This window comes from Panthera uncia, assembly GCF_023721935.1.
Source record: "Panthera uncia isolate 11264 chromosome B3 unlocalized genomic scaffold, Puncia_PCG_1.0 HiC_scaffold_1, whole genome shotgun sequence".
NCBI classification, from domain to species: Eukaryota; Metazoa; Chordata; class Mammalia; order Carnivora; family Felidae; genus Panthera; species Panthera uncia.
Genome location: NW_026057582.1, coordinates 9,818,115 through 9,837,966, shown reverse-complemented (window position 1 = coordinate 9,837,966; position 19,852 = coordinate 9,818,115). Strand labels below are relative to the sequence as shown.

The following is a 19,852-nucleotide window of genomic DNA, read 5'->3' as shown; positions in this document are numbered from 1 at the left end:
CTTTCTGACCAGTGTTAGCTGTGCTTTGTTATGCAACCCAATAAATCATTTCCCGATTTTTTGAAATCTCTGTTGTGAACTAGAACGCAAACTACATCTGAGAACCTTTCAAAATCAACTACTTTATTGAAGTATGATTGGCATACAATTAACTGGATATATTGAAAGGGTACAGTTTGATGAAAACATCACCACAATCAAAATGCCAGCCATTTCCATTCCCTCAGGCGCTTCCCCGGGCCCCTTGGAAAGCCATGCGTTCTACTCAGCTCCCCCAAAACCGTTCATCTAGTTTCTATCTATAAATAGCTAGCAGCTAGAATTGACAGAAGTTTGTTTACATGTGTTTTCTGTTCCTGCCTCTTTTTACCAGCATAATTGTTTTGACATTTATCCGCGCTGCTGTATGTTCTCAGTCGTTCATTCCTGTTTATCTCTGAGTAGTAGTCCACATTCCAGACCTACCACAGTTTGTTTATCCATCTCTTTTTATTTTAAATTAGAAACCCCTTTTAAAAAGAAATGTTTATTTCTTTTGAGAGAGAGAGAGAGAGAGAGGGAGCGAGCGTGTGAGCAGGGGAGGGGCAGAGAGAGAGAGAGAGAGAGAGAGAGAGAGAATGAGAATATATCCCAAACAGGCTCCATGTTGTCAGTGCAGAACCCAACACAGGTCTTGATCTCATGAACCATGAGATTATGACCTGAGCTGAAATTAAGGATCGGATGCTTACCTGACTGACATACCCAGGCGCCCCGTGTTTATCCACCTCTTATGAGTACTTGGGTTACTTCCAGTTTGGGGATATTAGAAATAAAGCTGCTGTGACCATTTATGAAGACGTCTCTGGGTGGGCCTACGAAGAAGCCTTCTTTTGCAGAAATACCTAGGAATGGAATGGCTGGATTGGATGGTAGGGCTTGCTTAATTTAAAAAACAAAACAAAACAAAACAAAACACAGTTTTACAAGGTTGCTGTACCATTTTATGTCCCCATCGGCTGTGGTGGAGAGCTTCAATTACCCCATATCCTCTCAGCTCGATAGGGCGGGTATATAATCGTGTCTCATTGTGATTTCAAATTGTATATCCCTGATATCTAGGGATGTTGAACATCTCTCTGTTTACTGCCCATCCTTATCTCTTATTTGATGAAGTCTGTTTTCAGATTTTTTCAGTTTACGTATTCATTTTGAGAGAGCACGTGCCCGTGCAAACAGGGAAGGGGCAGAGAGAGAGGGAGGGAGAATTCCAAGGGAGAATCCACTGCGTTGACAGTGCAGAGCTGGATGCGGGGCTTGATCCCACAACTGAGAGATCATGACTTGAGCTGAAACCAAAAGTCGGATGCCCAACCGACTGAGCCACTCAGGCGCCCCTGTTTTCAGATATTTAAATGGGTGGTTGTCGTCATCTTATTGAGATGCAAGAGTTCTTTATACGCTCAGTACTACTCCTTTGTCAGATATACATTTTATGAATGTTTTCTTTGAGTCTGTGGCTTATCTTTCACTTATTTAATGGTGAAAGATTATTTTATTTTGCAGAGCAGTTTTAAATCTTGATGAGGTTCCACTTACCATTTTTTTCTCTTATTGTTTATGCTTGTTTGTTCCAAGAATCCATTGTCTACCCCAAAATTACAAAGACTTTTTGCTGTGTTTTCTTCTGGAAATTTTAGTTGTAGGTTTTACAGTTAGGTCTGTGGTCCACTTCAATTAGTTTTATATGATTTTTCCCATCTGAATATTCAATTATTCCAGCACTATTCGTCAAAAACTTCCTTATTGAATTGCCTTAGCATCTTAAAAAAAAATGTCCATATATGTGTGTGTTTATTTCTTGACTCCCTATTCTGTTCCACTGATTTACACGTTTATCTTTTTGACAATTCCAAACTGTCTTTATCACTGTGACATTATAGTAATTTTCGAAATAAGGTAGGTTAAGTTTTTCAACTTTGTTCTTTTTTAATTGCTTTGACCAATCTAGGCCCTTTGCATTTTGATTATAAAGTTTAGAATCAGTTTATCCATTTACATAAAAAGCCCGCTGGAATTTTTTTTTTTTTTTAAGCCCGCTGGGATTTTTGTTAGAATTGTGTTAATTATCCTAACAATGAATTTTCTGATCTCTGAACATTGTCTACCACTCCATTTATTTAATCTTTACTTTTTTCCATGTAATTTTGGTAGTGTTAAGTGTAGAGTTAAAGGAGGTCTTATGTTCAATTTATTTCTGGGCATATTATGGTTTTTGGCATTATTATAAATGGAATTATAATTTTTAATCTTACTTCCTAGAATTTCACTGCTGTCAATTACCGTTGATTTTTATATATTCACCTTGTATTTGTTCTAGAGTTGTTTTTTCGATTTAATAGGGTTTTCTACATGAGCCATTATATCCTCTTTAGGTACAACAAGATTACTTCTTTCTATTCGGTGTTTATGCCTTTTATTTCTTACGTCTGGTTGCAAAGTCTAGGACCTGTAGTATAACGAAACACTTCCAATTGAATAAAAGTGACGGGAGCAGTCACCCTTGTCATTTTGCAGATTTTAGGGGGAAACAGCTGGATCTTTAACCATTCGGCATGATGTTACCAAGAGGTTTTATGTGGGTGCCCTTTATCAAATTGCAGAAGTTGCCTCCTATATCTAGTCCGCTGAGGGTTTTTATGAATGACTATTGAATTTTGTCAGATGTTCTTTCTTCATATATAGAAATGATGTTTGCTTACTCTTTATCCTGTTAAGCCACTGTATTTTTTTTATTTTTAATTATTGTTATTTTTTTTTAATGTTTATTTTTAAGTGAAAAAGCACGAGTGGGGGAGGGGCAGCGGGAGAGGGGGGCAGAGGATCCAAAGCAGGCTCTGCGCTGACATGCGGCGAGCCTGACGCAGGGCTCGAACTCATGAACCAAGAGATCATGACCTGAGCTGAAGTCGGATGCTCAGCCAAGCGGGCCAACCAGGCACCCCAAATTACCTTGGGTTTTTAAACGCTAAATCAATCTCGTATTTTGGGGATAAACTCTACTTGATGATGATATATTATCCTTTTCTCTATTGTTGGATTCTTGGCTAGTTTTTAAAGGGACTTTTGCATCTCTATTCACAGTGAAATTGGCCTATAATTTCCTTTTTTGTCATTTTTGGGACTTTTAAGTTTCATATTACAGTTGTGGGCCTTATAAAATGAAATGTGTAGTATTACCACTTCCTCTTAATTCCTCTGTTTTCTGATGGAGTTTGTATAAAATTGGTTTTAATTTTTCCTTGGGTGTTTGATAGAATTCACTAGTGAAATTATCAAGGCTCAAAGTTTTAATTTTGAAAAGAATTTTGGTAATTGATTCAACTACTAATAGATACAAAGCTGTTCAGGTTTTTTATTTCTTCTTTTGTAAACTTGATAATTTGCTTCCCATACCCAGAATTCTGTTAGCTGAGCTGTCAAATTTGTTCCCGTAAAGTTGTTTATACTCTTATATTGTTCTTTTAATATATATATAGGATCCATGGTGATAACTTCTGTTTCATTCTTACCTTAGTGGTTGGTGTTCTGTCTCTCCTTCCCCTTTCTTTCTCTCTCTGTCTCTCTCTTTTCTTTCTTTCTTTTTTTTTTGAATTGTTTTTTGGTGGTTTCATCGAGAGGTTACGATACACTTAACCCTTTAAGGTCTACTAAGTGTTAATAGTGTACTAATTCATTCAACGATGATACAGAGCTCTCTGCCCTTTACGTTACAGTTGTTACGTGAATTATATTTGTATTGAAAGCCCCACGAGTCAGTGTAATAATCTTTGCTTTAAGTTGTGATCTGTATCTTTGAAGAATTTAAGAGCGTAAGCTCCTGTGTTTACTTTCTTATTTTTTACCAGTTCTAGTACTCTTCATTCATTGCTAAGCGTCTGAACTTCCCTCTGCTATTTTTTTCCCTTTGGCCTGAAGAACTGGCTTTGGTTGTTCTTGGGGGGAGGGAGGCAGGTATTTTGTGGCATATTTTCTTAGCTTTCCCTTACCTGAAACGTATTGTTTTTTGCCTTTGCCCCTGAAGGCCATTTTCACTGGATATGGCATTCGGGGTTGACAACCTTTCTCTTACTGTGCTTTAAAGATGTGTTCTGGTCTCCATAGCATCTGATAAAATATTAGCTCTCTTTTGGATTATCGTTCTGTGTGTAATGTTGCTTTCCTCTGGTTACTTTGAAGATGTCTTTCCTCTTATGCTTTGTTTTCAGCAGTTTGCTTTTGATGTGTTCAGGCATAATTTACTTCAAATTTACCTGTTTTGGATTTGCTGAGCTTTCCGAATCTGTAAACGTGTATCATTTCCCAAATTTGCGAAGGCTTGAGCCATTATTTAAGTATGTGTTCGCTCTTCTACTTCTGGGTCTTCGGTCCCAGATGTTAGATCTTGTGATCTGGCCCCACTGGTCCATGAGGTTTTGTTCCTTTTTTTTTTTTTTTTTCTTTCCTTACACTTTGTTATTCAGAGTGAATAACTTCCGTTGATGCGTCTTCAAGGCCACTGACTCTTTTCCTGTCCTCTTTGAGCTGCTGAGCCCACCCAGTGTTTTTATTCCCAGTGCTGCATTTTTCAGTTCTCAAATTCCCATGGACTTCTTCCTTATATTTTCTCCCTGTGGAGAATTGTTCTGCGAGATTAAACACTTCAGTGGAGATCTGAAAAAGCAAGTGCATGACTTCAGCAGCCTTCGGAGACGGAGATTGCAGTTCAGGACGGCCAGCAGTAGAAGCTGCAGAGCACAAGCAGGCTCTAAACGCAGAGTTTCAGAACTCAGTGAGCTGAGCCCAAGACAAGAACCAGGCCCTAGAAGAGCCACAGGTGATCCTGGCATCGGAGTTAGCGGACTCGAAGCCAGCTGTGACTAATGTGACCAAGATAACCGAGGGAAAGGTGGGGAAAGTGGCCAACACTACTTGCAACCCGCTTAGTGACGTTTGTTTTTCAGCTTTACGCGTCTTATTTGCACTGCGAGAGCTCCATTTGGTTCTTTTTTATGGAGACCGGTTCCGAGTAGAAATTTTTGAATCTGTTGTCTGGTTTCCCCCTGCTTCTCCAGTTGCCGAGCGTAGCGTTGTCTTTTGGCTTTTGGTTTTTGTTTTACTTTGAAGGAGGTTCCACACCAAGTGTGCGGCTTGAACTCATGAGCCCGAGACCAAGATCCTCCGACTGAGCCAGCCAGGCACCCTGGGTGTAGTGTTTTATACATGTCAGTTATGCTGAGTTTGCTCAGAACTTGGCATGTTTATTGATTTTCCTGCCTCCTTGTTCTGCTTTGGGGAGAAACTGAGTTTTGGTAGCATTTTGTTTCCGGATCTGGAAGGTGGTTATATGTGTTCATTTTGGGAAAATTCACTGAGCTCTGCACTTTCTTTACGTATGTTATACTTCAGTAAAACATTAAAAAATATCCCAACACACCATTTCTTTTTCTCTCAATCTTTTAAAGAAAAGTATTACTTTGCCACTCACCCATCAGAAATGGAGATGACCATTAATAAGCAACATTTTGCCAATGAGAATTGGTACATACCTTCTAGAAGAGAAAGGCCCATTATAACAATGATACTAAACTCATTGTTTTAGCTTGACAGACCTTCCAGGGCACAATTCTGTACCTGTGAAAAGAACTCCAATCTGAAAGAACCTTGACTTCTTCAGACAGTAGTTTGGAAAGAGAATTCTTTGCTGAGGCACTTCTGTGAACTGTATTTGTATCTGTAATGCTTGGAGTGATTTCTCAGAAGAGTTTTTGGGGCACCTGGGTGTCTCCGTTGGTTAAGCGTCCGGCTCTTGATTTCTGCCCAGGTCATGATCTCACGGTTTGTGGGATCGAGCCCCACATCGGGCTCTGTGCTAAACGTGGAGCCTGCCCGGGCTTCTCTCTCTCCCTCTCTTTCTGTCCTTCCTGTGTCTCTGTCTCAAAATAAATAAACCTTAAAAAAAATAAAAGAAGAGTTTTATAAATCTACTTATGCTTACCGTTTCCTGCTAACACACTGTTTTAATAACAGGAACAATTAGAGAAAGAGAAGCAACAGAGCGATGGGAGGCCCATGAGTGAGAAGAGCTTTGAAAAGAAACGTAAGTAGTTTTCCCATGTCTCAACCGCTAAGTTACACGCTTGGTGTCGCTTCCTGGCGTGCTGACAGACCACGCCGATTTTCAGAGTTTGAGACAGAAAATTGGTCCACTTTCTCTCATTTTTTAAAAGGTGTTTTCAAACATTGGCTGTTTCACGTGGCACCGGTTTAGGAATACATGAATAAATGCTGGGAGTCCGTGTGAAGGTTCAGATCCTTCACAGGGAAGCTTAAAGTCTGACGACGGCAGTGCTGTTGTGAAATTGGTCGCTGGACAGCTGAGATTGAAATATGTAGATACATAAATGCAGCATACTTGGGAAAGAGCGCTTCTTAGCTAGTAGGACGCATACTCTCTGTGTTGTCTTGCGTGCTTATGCAGATTAAGAGCTCAGAGGAAATTACAGCATTGAAAACAGAGTTTGTTTTAGGTAGAGACACCAAGACACCGACGACTCTGCCCAAGAGCATCCCCATCTCTCTTCCCGGACCCTCCGGAACCAGCAGCCCGTCGACAAGTAGGAAACGGCCTCTTTTTGTGTCTCCTTTTCCCCTTCTATAAAATCAGTTATCGGGAAAGCCACGCCACTAGAGGAGATGTATTATTCTAAAACACCTTTTACCTTCTATCATTCAGTGTTTTGGGACTTCTTGCTGAGCAGTAGGGGTAAGAGATACTCCAGTTAGCTCAACCAAGGAAAGGAAGCTGGACAAATCCGTGCCTCACGAAAGGGGGCGGGGGCGGGGGGAGTTGGCCAGGGGATGGGCGGGCGTAGGGCAGCCAAGGACGAACTGAACAGCTGCGTTTTCCTTCTGCTTTTTACTCCAGGCAAAGAAATCAAGAAATCCAAACTGATCCGAAGCCAGTCTTTTAATAATCAAGCTTTTCATGCGAAATACGGCAACTTAGACAAGTGTGCTAGGTATGGCATGTCAGCTATTCATGTTCTAACCCGATTTGATTTTGCTAGTTACCTATCTTTACTTACGTGAAATATTTACATTGTATAAAACGAGGGTTAATTTTTTTTTTTTTTTTAATTTTTTTTTTCAACGTTTTTTAATTTATTTTTGGGACAGAGAGAGACATAGCATGAACGGGGGAGGGGCAGAGAGAGAGGGAGACACAGAATCGGAAACAGGCTCCAGGCTCCGAGTCATCAGCCCAGAGCCTGACGCGGGGCTCGAACTCACGGACCGTGAGATCGTGACCTGGCTGAAGTCGGACGCTTAACCGACTGCGCCACCCAGGCGCCCCTGTTTTTTTTTTTTTTTTTTTAATAGGCCGATAGATTGTAAGCGTTCTTCTGTAAAGATTTTATATGAAAAAAAATTGTAGCCTGCCGGTTTGTATGACAATAGGTATTCTGGCATTCTAGGAGGACTTTCTGCCATGGTGCCGTACAATAGCATCATGGAATCCATACGCTGTTTTATGAGGGAGGCGGTGCTCTGTCATATGCACCACTCGACTTCTACGTGGCTGCGGACGTGTCCCATTTGCCAAGTAGAGGTGGACGTCCATTTGCCGTTGATACTGTTTCCTTCTGTAAAGAAGCACTAGTGTGTTTTTGTGGCAAAGTGATCACAACAATTCTTCTGACGACGATAGATGAGTGTCTAGCTTCCCCTTTGGCCCCACGCACTGAATGATCAACAGTCAAGACGAGGAGAGAGTCAGCATAGATTCCGTGACCCTGACTTTTTATAAATGTTGTACACATACAGTATGTAAGAGCTGCGTATCCATCAATGAAAGTAACTTTAAGTCAATGTAAATGTCTTTAAAAGCCTCTGTCAAGAAAGATAACGTGGCATGGGAAAGACACGTCTTTCTTTTGTGAGAGATAGCTTACTCTAGCTTTTCAGCTGCGTTTTTGGACGTTCTCAATAGATCTATCTGGACTTCCTAATCAATAGAGTGATCTTGAGATGGACAAAGAGATTACAACTGAAGAGAAATTATTTCCAGGAAAATTGTATTCGTATTATCTGTCGTAGTTGAGCATCAAAAGAAAAACTGATTCTGCTGTAGCAAGTTTCAGGAGATGCTTTTAAGGTAAAGAAAGAATAGGTGTTGTGAGGCATGGGAAGCAATAAATTGAGAAGTAAAAGTAGCAACTGTGCTTCCACCAGAGGTAGAGGTGGAATCTAAAGAGATTTAGAAAGACCAAGTGCCTAATGACTAGGGTGACAGAAGCCATGTTCTTGTATTTTAAACCAGTTCACATTCTTTTCTAGCAAAAGTTCTACAGTAGGATATACACCTTCCGTCTCAGGGTTAGGAAAGACTTCTGTGGTTTCACTAACTGGTAAGTAGAAATCTGAGCTCTTTAAAAAAATAATTGCTAAATTTAATGAACTACTGTTTTCTTTACATGACCTCTTTATTTCTGGAGACAGTGTTCCCCCTAAACTTGTATCTTTATCAAAGGCCTAAATGGTTAAACTTTTCCCTAGCAGCTGAGAAAATTCTTGACTATGCCATTTGGTTTTCACCGTCAAGACTCAGAGTTGAATACTTTATTTTTTTTTAATTTTTTTTTAATGTTTGTTTATTTTTGAGACAGAGACAGAGCATGAACAGGGGAGGGGCAGAGAGAGAGGGAGACACAGAATCCAAACCAGGCTCCAGGCTCCAGGCTCCATGCTGTCAGCACAGAGCCCCACGCTGGGCTCAAACCCATAGATGGAGAGATCATGGCCTGAGCCAAAGTCAGATGCTTAACTGACTGAACCACCCAGGCGCCCCAGAGTTCAATACTTTTGAAAGAAAGAAAGGGCAATAATCGAGTAGGTTCTTCCGTAGTCTGAGGCCCTCCTGAGGCACAGATTAAAAGTTTTGCCGTGATTTTTAAAGAAGCTAAAAAGAGTAGGGCTTCATGGTGGATCATATGTAGCCAAACATTTACAATATTACCTATTTGAATATTTATACCAGGGGTCAGCAAACTTTTTTTTTTTTTTTAACGTTTTATTTATTTTTGAGACAGAGACAGAGCATGAACGGGGGAGGGGCAGAGAGAGAGGGAGACACAGAATCGGAAGCAGGCTCCAGGCTCTGAGCCATCAGCCCAGAGCCCGACGCGGGGCTTGAACTCACGGACCGCGAGATCGTGACCTGAGCTGAAGTCGGACGCTTAACCGACTGAGCCACCCAGGCGCCCCTGAGCAAACTTTTTCTGTAAAGGACCAGATAGTAAATATTCTAGGCTTTCTTGGCCAAATTGGTTTCTGTCACAATTACTCAACTCTACTGTTGAGTAGAAGCAGCCATAAACAGTACATAATGGATAGGTATGGTTGTGTTCCAATAAAGTTTTATTTACAGAAACAGGCAGCGGGCAAGATTTGGCTTACAGACTTGTAGTTTGCTTACCTCTGTCTTATATAATAGAACACAATGATACCATGGATAAGGGAAAATATATTGCTAAAAGTTGCCAATGACGGTATAGTTGTAACTTTTTGCCTTAGAAATACTGGCTGAAAGTTATTGAGCTATGGTAATTTTTTAGTGTGAGGAATAGCAAATTGACTCAAGAGGTCAGAAACTTTTAGAAGTTGGGTCACATGTCCTTTTCAGGTTGTGTTTTGAGTATTCTGTCTTCCTCTTACTATTTTTTTTTTTATTCTCATGAAGAATGTACACCCACTGGCTGTAAACAGTATGTTTTCATTTGCCAGAAGAGAAAATAGTCCCAATGTTAAGGCACTGATATTCATATACCGTATATATGGTAGACTATGAGTAGCATAAGAAACCTGAAAGAATTTGATAACAGAAACTTGTTGAACTAAAATTACCAATGCTTCTTGAAGTGAGGGCCATAAATAATAAAACTACTCATTACTTTTATCTTTGCAAGTCAGCGATTTCTTTAGGAGATACTAAGGGAACATTAAGGGTTTGTGAACTTTTATTATATATATATTATATACATATAATATATGTATATTGGAGATGACTTCAGATGAGCATATTTAAAATTTTTTTAATGTTTACTTATTTTTCAAGAGAGAGAGAGAGAGAGAGAGAGAGAGACTGAATATGAACAGGAGAGGGGCAGAGGGGGAGGGAGACACAGAACCTGAAGCAGCCTCCAGGCTCTGAGCTGTCAGCACAGAGCCCATGCGGGGTTCGAACTCCCGAACCATGAGATCATGACCTGAGCTGAAGTCAGACACTCAACCGACCGAGCCACCCAGGATCCCATCCAGCATACAACATGACGTAAATTCACTTGTCAGCTCACCTTAGGCTTTCCTTAGCTGTGACGGTTTCTTAGCCTTTCCTTGTTTTTGGTGACATTCCCAGTTTTGAGAGGTACTGGCCAAATATTTTGCAGGACGCCCCTCTATTAGAATTTATCTGATGTTTTTCTTACAATTAGACTAAGGTGGTGGGTTGGAGGAAGGGTGACAGAGGTAAAGTGCCATTTTCATCACATCATACCAAGGTACACACTCTGACATGTTTTACCACCTTTTATGTATTTTATCTCACTGTTTCATGACAGATCACTAGAAGTGGGATGTTTGCCCCGGGGGGGGGGATGGGCAAGATGGGGGCAGGGGGGTGGGAGGTGCAGGCTTTGGGGGGTGGGTGAGCAAGGCACAGAGTCAGAAGTATCATCAGCGGCCTTGTAGTAGTGTAGCACGGTGACAGATGGCAGTTACACTTGCAGGGATACAGCACAGCGCATAGAGGAACCACCGTGTTGTACCCGGAAGCTAATTGTGTGTCCACTGTACATAAAAAAAAAAAAAAAAAAAAGTTTTACGGATAGAATTCTGTGCATTCCTTAAAATGTTTAAGAAAAAAAACCCCACTTGATTACCTAGAAAAATAGTTAAGATTTACGAAACCACAAAGTATGGTATCAAATAGAAGGCACAGGAGGTCCTTATTTGCGTAAGTTATATGCATAGGCGTGCACGTACATAGCCTGCTAACTGAAGCAAATTATATTAGGATGGTTAAAGACTATTGCTTCAGTTGCTAGAATTATGGTATTATAGATAAGTTTTATTTTCATACTGTTTTTGTGTTCTCCACCTTTAAAAATGCTTATAGGTTCTTGTAACGAAAAAATTAACGTGTTATTGCTAATGCTGTAAATCATTTCTTGACGCCAGATGATATGTTACTGTTTATTCATTTTTTAAAAATTTTGTAGACCGAGGACCCAGACAAATACATTAAACCAAGAAAATACTGATTTTAAAAAAGTGTTTTTAAAGTTCTGAATTGTAGGGGCACCTGGGTGGCTCAGTCGGTTAGGCGTCCGACTTCGGCTCAGGTCATGATCTCACGGTTTGTGGGTTCAAGCCCTGCGTCGGGCTCTGTGCTGACATCTCAGAGCCTGGAGCCTGCTTCGGATTCTGTGTCTCCCTCTCTCTCTGCCCCTCCCCTGCTCGTGCTCTGTCTCTCAAAAATAAATACAAAGTGTTAAAAAAATAAAAAAAAAAAAGAACTTTAAAGTTCTGAATTTTTTTAAAAAAAGCAATGAGGGGTGAGAAATACAAGGAGATAACCACTGCACAGACAGTAAAATGTCTAAAATTAGAAAGACTCACAATATCAAGTGTGTGTGAGGATGTAAAGCAACTCTCCAGAACGCTTATTCGTTGCTGGTGGAAATGCAGAATGGCACAACCACTTTGGGCAACTGTTTGGCGGTTTCTTATGCAGTTAAATATGTACTTGGTATGTGACCCAGCAGTTCCAGTCCTAGTCTTTTACTTGGCAAGAAATCAAAACGTATATCCATACACAGACTTGTACACACTTGTTCATAGCAGCTTTCTTTGTAATAGTCAAAACTGGAAAAAATCCAAATGTCTATCAGCAGGAGAATGTATAAGCCAATTTTGATATATCCATACAATGGCGTATCTGTCACCGATAAAAAGGAATGAACTCTTGATACACGCAAAAACCAGGATGAATCTCAAACGAATTGTGCCGAGTGAAAGAAGGCAGAAATACTGTATGATTCTATTTACGTAAAATTTCTAGAAAATGCAAACTAACCTTTAGTGACAGGAGGCCGATTGCCTGCGGTGTGAGGCGGGGCGGGCGACCAGAGTGCGGGAGGTAGGGATCAAGAGGGTTCCCTCTTGATGGTGGCGATGCCTTCATGGCTGTGTATGTATGTCAGACCTTAATCTGTGTGGTTTATTGCCCGTAAACTATATCTTGATAAAATTGATTTTTTTTTTTTTAACGTTTATTTATTTTTGAGACAGAGCATGAATGGGGGAGGGTCAGAGAGAGGGAGACACAGAATCTGAAAGAGGCTCCAGGCTCTGAGCTGTCAGCACAGAGCCCAACGCGGGGCTCGAACTCACGGACCGGACCGCGAGATCATGACCTGAGCCGGAGTCGGCTGCTTAACCGACTGAGCCACCCAGGCGCCCCGATAAAATTGATTTTAAAAGAAAAAATGTCAGCTGTCATTAACCCCAGGTTAGCCTCTTTCTTTGCTTATTCAGTACGTCTGACTGTACTCGAATTCCTTTCAGATGATTCATTCCGCACTCGTAATGCCTGTAGTGCCCCAACCACCTTTTCTCCCAACGCTTCCCTGCCGGGCACCTCCCGTGGGACAGGTAACTCCGTCGATCCAAAGAGCAGTGGGAGCAAAGAGACACCACCACGAAAGGCTACCTTGTAAGTACTCCAGTGCTGTGCGAAGCGTACCATTCTAGGCTTTTCTCAGGCACTTCCCTTCCCACTTAAATGCTTTCCAAACAACAGACAATGTCCACAATGAGGAAATGGTATAAATTGAAAGGAGTTATTGTCACGTGTGTCTCTGTCGGCTCAGATACTTTATGTAAGATGACTTATATGTGGCAAAGACACCGTAGCCTTAGGGAATGAGGAAGAAACTTCAAATGGCTCCCATTAATATCCGAGACGCATTTATTTTTCCGTGAAGTGTTTGCATTTAGGGGATTTTTCTCTGAGGAGACACTGGGTGTTAACCACATCCCTTTCGAGCAGCCAGCTTATGTACACAGTATTTAATCACCCGGCGCTTCGAAAGGTGGGTACAGCGAATGCCACTGGAGAAATACTACTGCAGCCCGTGATCCAGGGCTGTGGGTCCCGCAAACTGGAGATTTCTGCAGACTGTACCTGGCCTTCAGTGTGGTGGTTAGAAGGGGCCTCTGTTCTTCTCCTTTGTGATTCCTTTCTGTGCGCTGTTTATATCCGTTGTTTGAATCGTGGAAGCCTTTGGTACTTCCAGTTTAAACATTTAGGAGAGTAGACTATAAAAATCTCCATGGTTGGGGCGCCTGGGGGGCTCAGTCGGTTGAGCATCCGACTTTGGCTCAGGTCATGATCTCGCGGTCCGTGGGTTCGAGCCCCGTGTCGGGCTCTGTGCCGACAGCTCGGAGCCTGGAGCCTGTTGCGGATTCTGTGTCTCCCTCTCTCTCTCTGACCCTCCCCCGTTCATGCTCTGTCTCTCTCTGTCTCAAAAATAAATAAATGTTAAAAAAAAATTAAAAAAAAAATCTCCATGGTGAGAGATCACATCAAGGTGGAACGGATTCATCCCAGATGCCCAAACGATCGTTAAGGTGTACTCTTTCCTATAGGACACCTGGACCTTCTGAGTAGAATGGACCTTAACCAGGACTCAGGTTTCCTTTTTAAGCGTATCTCACTGAATTCATGAATATTCTCTAACGAAGTTGCTCGAATGCATCTTTTTTGCAGAAACTTCATGCTTTGGTCCCATTTAGGAACTGAACTATATCTTAATTTAGTCTAAATTTTAATTGGCCACTGGTATGTATACAAATATGGATGTATTTAAAATTCATTTAAAACTTAGGAACAAATTTATTGAATGCAGCTCTAGCAAAGAGTAGGACTGTATCATAGAAGAAAGCAATAGCAAATAGAAAAGGTAATACTGATATTAAAGGGTTTGTTTTTGTTTTAAGTTTAGTTTTGTTTATTCTTGAGAAAGAGAGAGCAGGCGGGGGAGGGGCAGAGAGGGAGGGAGACAGAATCCCAAGCAGGCTCCGTGCTGTCAGTGCACCGCCCGATGCGGGGCTCGAACTCGAACCGTGAGATGATGACCTGAGCCAAAACCAAGGGGCAGACACTTAACCGACTGAGCCCCCAGGCGTCCACTAATATTACGGATTAGTAGCACTGATACAAGGGGTACTTTTATTTACGGAGAATGTTCTTTGCCCCAGCAATTACTGCTCAAGCGATTGTACTATGGAAATTCCATGTAGAAGTCCTGAGGATAGAGGCAGGACAGGGTAATGGTCTATAGAGAGCATGGAGCTGGAGCCTTGTGCCCTGGTTCCAGTGGCAGCTAACTACTGTGTACAGTTCATTTCAGCACTCTGGGCCTCATTGTGCCCATCTGTGAAATGGGAGGGCGGACTCGTGCTTCATCACTTAAGGTATCTTCTTCCAGTCCTTGCGCCCTGATCCTTCCTGTCTGTCAGCCTAGTCCCTCTTCCTCTCAAAAGCTTGCCCTAGAATTCTTCTATCGAAGAACATACTTAGTGATCAGAATGTAATTCATTCTCTTCTCAACTTATTTTTCTAAATGCCATAGACATTTTTTAACGTAAAGATGGCTAAAAGCTAATATTTATGCCAGCTCTCCTTTATTTCAGATTACTGTCTTTATCTGTTCTTTCGTTGTTGAACATGGCTTTACTTTTTATAGACTGAATTTTCTCTTGCTCAATATATATATAATTATATTTGTAGAATTATATAATCAAATTATATAATTGATGGTTAAAAAATAAATGGAGACAGACTCTAAGAAATCCCATCATGTGTTTCCTCTTTTCTGAATGTTTTGAAGAAGGAGGAATGTTGGTATTATAGCTGCTTTTTTATTTATTAAAAAAATTTTTTTTAACATCTGTTCATTTTTGAGAGACAGAATACAAGTGGGGGAGAGAGGGAGACACAGAATCCAAAGCTTAGGCTTCAGGGTCCGAGCTGTCAGAGCCTGGAGCAGGGCTTGAACTCACAAACCATGTGATCGTGACCCGAGCCAAAGTCGGCCGCTTAACCGACTAAGCCACCCAGGCGCCCCTTCAGCTGCATTTTTAGCAGGAGGCTGGATATCAAGTCCGTAACTGTATTTTGGTGGAATGTTCTAGTCTGCATTTTGTCATGAGTGCACAGGGCCGCGTGACTGGAACAGGTAGGTGATTGGTGTCTGCGCTGGGCTTGTTTCTGTGAAGTGTTATCCACAATTCGGTGCCCGTTGCTGCATCTGGATGAAAATACCCCTTTTTCCTTACAATAAGCTTATGAAGTGATCTCAGAAGGTATTAATTATCTCAGTTTTGCTCCTCCAAAAAATTCCATGCGGTACGTTCTCCAGCTTTTCAGTGTCCTAGAGATGATACAGCTGGTATTTCAGAGTACCAGTGTCTTAAAGGAGGTATCGGGATGCGTCGTATCGTATGTCCTTTAAAGCCGCATAGTTGATATGCTTGGGCCTGTGTTAATTTCCACTGTTGTCCTACCAAAAAAAAAAAAAAAAAAAAAAAGGCAGGAAAAGCTGTATGAATGGAATTGAATGCTTTGTTAGAATGTGCATGGGATTTGGTAATTAAAGATAGTTCCAAGTAATCTTTAATGTGGAATTTCTTTTTCATTTACACAGAATCCTCATATATTAGATTTATTTAAAGTGAATTACATTTCTTATTTACTTTGTAAGCACTGAACGGATACAGTTTTTCATGTTTTCTCTTTTTCTCTTCACTCTCTCTTTCCCTCCCTTTCTACCTCTTCCCCTCCCTCCCTTCCTTCCTTCTGTCTTGACAAAGAAAATCGAGAAAATCCAATCCTTAAATCATCCGCTTGATGAAGAAGGCAAAAGAAAGACAACTGGAGATAATGTGATTGATGGACAAAAGCTAAAGCAATGGCTGGGGCGTTTTTTTGTTTTTTTGGTTTTGTTTTTTGGGGCTTTTGTTTTTTTTTTGTTTTTTTGTTTTTTTTTGGTTGATGAATGGAAAAGAGACCCATAATGGCAGCTGATGTTGATAAACTTTCCGTATTTGAAATTAGATTCCCTAGGTGGTATAATATGTATTTCTTGAGTAATGATGTGGTTACAGAATTCCAATGTCATAGTGAAGTGCAACGAAAACCAACTTTAGGTGTCCGCTTTAGGCACTGCTGGAGAGGAGACCAGTCTGCATTCATCTGTGCAGGAAACCAGCTGTTTAATTGTTCTAGAGTTTTAGCATTCAAACGTTCTATGAAAGGCCAAACCAACTGAAATTGCTTTAGCTGATCACTTGAAGGGGCCTTGGGAGTAAGAGAGGCACTGCATTTTCTCACAAATCTCCAGGCCCAATTGAAAAGTCACACTGGAAAGGGTATGAGCAGCTGGCCGCGATTTTATCGGTCCCACGGTGGTGGCGACGGTGTTGTTCCTGGACGTTCTGAGATTTCCATTTGGCATTGAAAATTCTACAGAGATTTCTGAAAACTTTAGGTACAACTACCTTAAAAATAATAGATTGATGATTTCATTTCCTAGAAGAATTTATTTTATAAATACTTTGTTTACACTTTAGATTGTACTTGTCCTTACTGAATTTCAAATGATGAACCTAGTTTGAATCAGCTGTTATTCTAAGCTATCATGCTTAAGCTACGTCAACAGCATTCATTTGGACTGATGCTAATATTCCCATCAAAATTTGCCTGTGGAACATACACAATTCTTAATTTTAAAATGTCAGTTCTTGAGATCTACTGTATGAAGCTATTGTCAGCTTCCCTATTTCAAAATGCAATCAGCATCTAACTCTATTGGTTTTAGAAAATATTTGTTTTTTAAAATACATTGATGTATGATAAAGATGATCTAATTTGTGAATGCATACGCGCGTGTGGTTACTTTTTATAATGTGAAATGATGAATAATGAATTGACTCAAAATAAAACATAGGTTAATGAGATACCTGTGTTTGTGAGAAAAGTTTTAAGTACTTACCTGCAGTTTTGTTTTTTTTTTATTCTACCATTAAGTAGAGTAAGACCGTTCATTTTGAAGGAATGGCTGAGAACCACCCCAGCATCAAGTATAAATTACTCCGGGGGCAGCAACTCAACGTGAGACTTCTCCAAGACGTTTATTTTCCCTTTTCCTTTCATATGGCCTCTTTGGAGCTAGTTTTAGTGATTCTTAATATCTTTCACTTAAGGACAGTCAGGTAAATGGAATTGTTGAACTCCTCAGTTTGTCAGGAATTAAAAATCGGGTAAAAACCAGGTTTGAGTGACGGGACAGTATCGACTCAGTGAATTCAGTCTTCCTTGTGGATCTCATGTAACTGTTTCGACCGTGACCTCTGTTAGCATCTCTAACGTGAACCTGACTACGTGACTAGGAGAGCACGTGTGCGGTGTGTGACGTCCAATCACGTTCTTCCTGCACTTGGATTCATACTCGGCATTGACTCTGTTGCTTTAAATAAAATGGAGAATTTCACTTTATTTGTTCAATAATGACTAATAATAATAATAGCAGAGTTAGGGGATTTATTTTCCACCATGCATGCGGGAAAAGAGTAAAGTGTTTTGCCAGAGAAAACTCACTACTGCGTGTAAATGTCAGGAGTGTGCAGAAGTCAGCTGCGGTCTTGGTCCAACTTACTAAACTGTCAGTTAAGACGGTTAATCAACATTACTTTCAGGCGTACTCTTTTTTTCCCACAGAACGTGATTACTAAAACCACTGACATATCTGCTAAACTTATACTTCCAAGGACAGATATGTAAAAAAAATAAAAAGAAATAAGCGAGTGAAAAAACAAATTGGTGACAGTTACGAATATTCATGTATATCTCGATTTACACCAGAAGCAGAACTGATGCTCTTCGTAAAAGTTCTCAGGGTAACAATTCATCAAATAGATCTTTTAAACCAGTTGTGTGACATCTGGAGCTGTAGTGATACAGAGATGGCTGGCCCCCTTGTCTTCTTAATTATAGAAACTTGCATTCTTTTTTTTTTTTTTAATTTTTTAATGTTTATTCTTGAGACAGAGACAGAGTGTGAACAGGGAAGGGGCAGAGAGAGAGGGAGACACAGAATCCGAAGCAGGCTCCAGGCTCTGAGCTGTCAGCACAGAGCCCGACGCGGGGCTCGAACCCACAAACTGGGAGATCATGACCTGAGCCGAAGTCGGACGCTTAACCGACTGAGCCACCCGGGCGCCCCTAGAAACTTGCATTCTTAAGGACAGGTTCTAAAATTTCACTAGTTAGCATTACAAGTGAAATAACAGATCCATAGAACTCGGTTTAGCTGGCAGAAATGGAGATTGGGCTGAAAAGGAGTTTACTTATTAGAGAGGACACAGAGAGTTGTTCTTTAACCTCATACACATTTGAAAATCATTTCCATTATTTGACTGCCTGAGTTCAAACATCTTCCTGTGGAAGGATGGATCCGTTTGCCCTGCAGTCGTGGGCGTATGCGAAATACTCAAACTGAAGGAGAACAGACTCTTCAGCTTGAGTAGGAGTTTTGCAGTCAAGATAAAGTGAATTGGATCAATTCAGTAATCTGTTCTCAGTTGTTACAGCGCGTGTGAATGTGGGTGAGTGTGTGTGTATATGTGTCTGTGCGGGAACAGTTTTTAAACCTGACAACTCAAATATAGTGAAGCCTTGTTACAATGTTCAGATTTCCGTCCCCCCTGCCCCCCCGCCGGTTGAAACCGTGAAATTTTTTTGTAAGATCTATTGCATTTTTCATTGGTCTGCATTTTTTCACCAGGCATAGATCCTTGGAAAAGCTGAAACCTCTAAGTGTCTTAGGAGTTTCTTAAAGCACATGTGGCAGGATTATTTAAAAAAAAAAAAAAAGTTTTTATGGAGTAAGGAATAGGGCCATTTTTCTGCTTCGAAGGGTAATGTGTTAGATATAATTATTATGCTGTTACTGTTTTCAACACATATGGGGAGAGGAGGGGGGAGTTTGAGCTGCATGTTATAGGAGTCCTTCGATAATAATGAAGCTTTCAGTAACTGGGTTTGGCCCTATTTATTTCAGAGGCTATTATGTTCTCATGGACTTTCTTTTCTAGGTATCCTCTCTTAAAAGGGAGTCATTTTAACTCCCTTTTATATCTCTTTCCACTATTTTTCTACAAACACACTTGAATGACAGAATACTAGCGCGTCAGTTAAGAATATCAGTTGGAGTTAGTCCTCTATTTTTGCCTCATTCTGGGTCCTAGAATTGCCTGGCCATTTACCAAGTGTCACCCAGTGCTTTTGGAAAAAATGTAGGAATGAAGTAACCTGCAGATTTTAGAACGACGAAAAGTCCGTCTTTAGACTGCTGCTTGATAGTATTACCTTAAGTACAATTCACGTTACTCTGATTTATATTCATAGTCAAGAGGACTAAACAATAAATTAATTTTAGGTATATTTCAACACTGGGTAGCAAACAGATGGAAATCCAATTAGGCATTTAGTCGACACATTGAATATTCCAGATTCGCTAGATCTATCCATGGTTCTCTGAATTTGCTCCTAAAATATCTTGTCTCTGCAACAGAAAATGACTAAGAAAATGGGGGGGGGGAGGGGTGGTATTTGCTATTTTCCTTTTAACTTTGTGACAAAGCCCATGCTTATGTTCTGTTTAAGCAAAATGGGTCCCGACGGGGAATGAATGCATGCTGCCTGTTTAGT

The 19,852-nt window shown here is 40.7% G+C and overlaps 1 protein-coding gene across 3 annotated transcripts in view; it reads left to right on the top strand.

Annotated features, from left to right (window-relative positions):
* PPP4R4 (protein phosphatase 4 regulatory subunit 4) overlaps positions 1 to 19,852 on the top strand; it is a 108,594-nt gene that overhangs the window by 85,578 nt on the left and 3,164 nt on the right. For 2 of the 3 annotated variants that reach the window (XM_049612229.1, XM_049612230.1), the window contains 6 exons: positions 6,049 to 6,118; positions 6,549 to 6,635; positions 6,947 to 7,040; positions 8,359 to 8,429; positions 12,646 to 12,793; positions 15,955 to 17,100. In XM_049612229.1, coding sequence (XP_049468186.1) covers positions 6,049 to 6,118; positions 6,549 to 6,635; positions 6,947 to 7,040; positions 8,359 to 8,429; positions 12,646 to 12,793; positions 15,955 to 15,979 — 495 coding nt within the window. In that variant the 3' untranslated portion in view covers positions 15,980 to 17,100. Of the gene's footprint in view, positions 1 to 6,048; positions 6,119 to 6,548; positions 6,636 to 6,946; positions 7,041 to 8,358; positions 8,430 to 12,645; positions 12,794 to 15,954; positions 17,101 to 19,852 lie in introns of those variants that run through there. The other variant, XR_007453608.1, reaches the window with a different exon arrangement.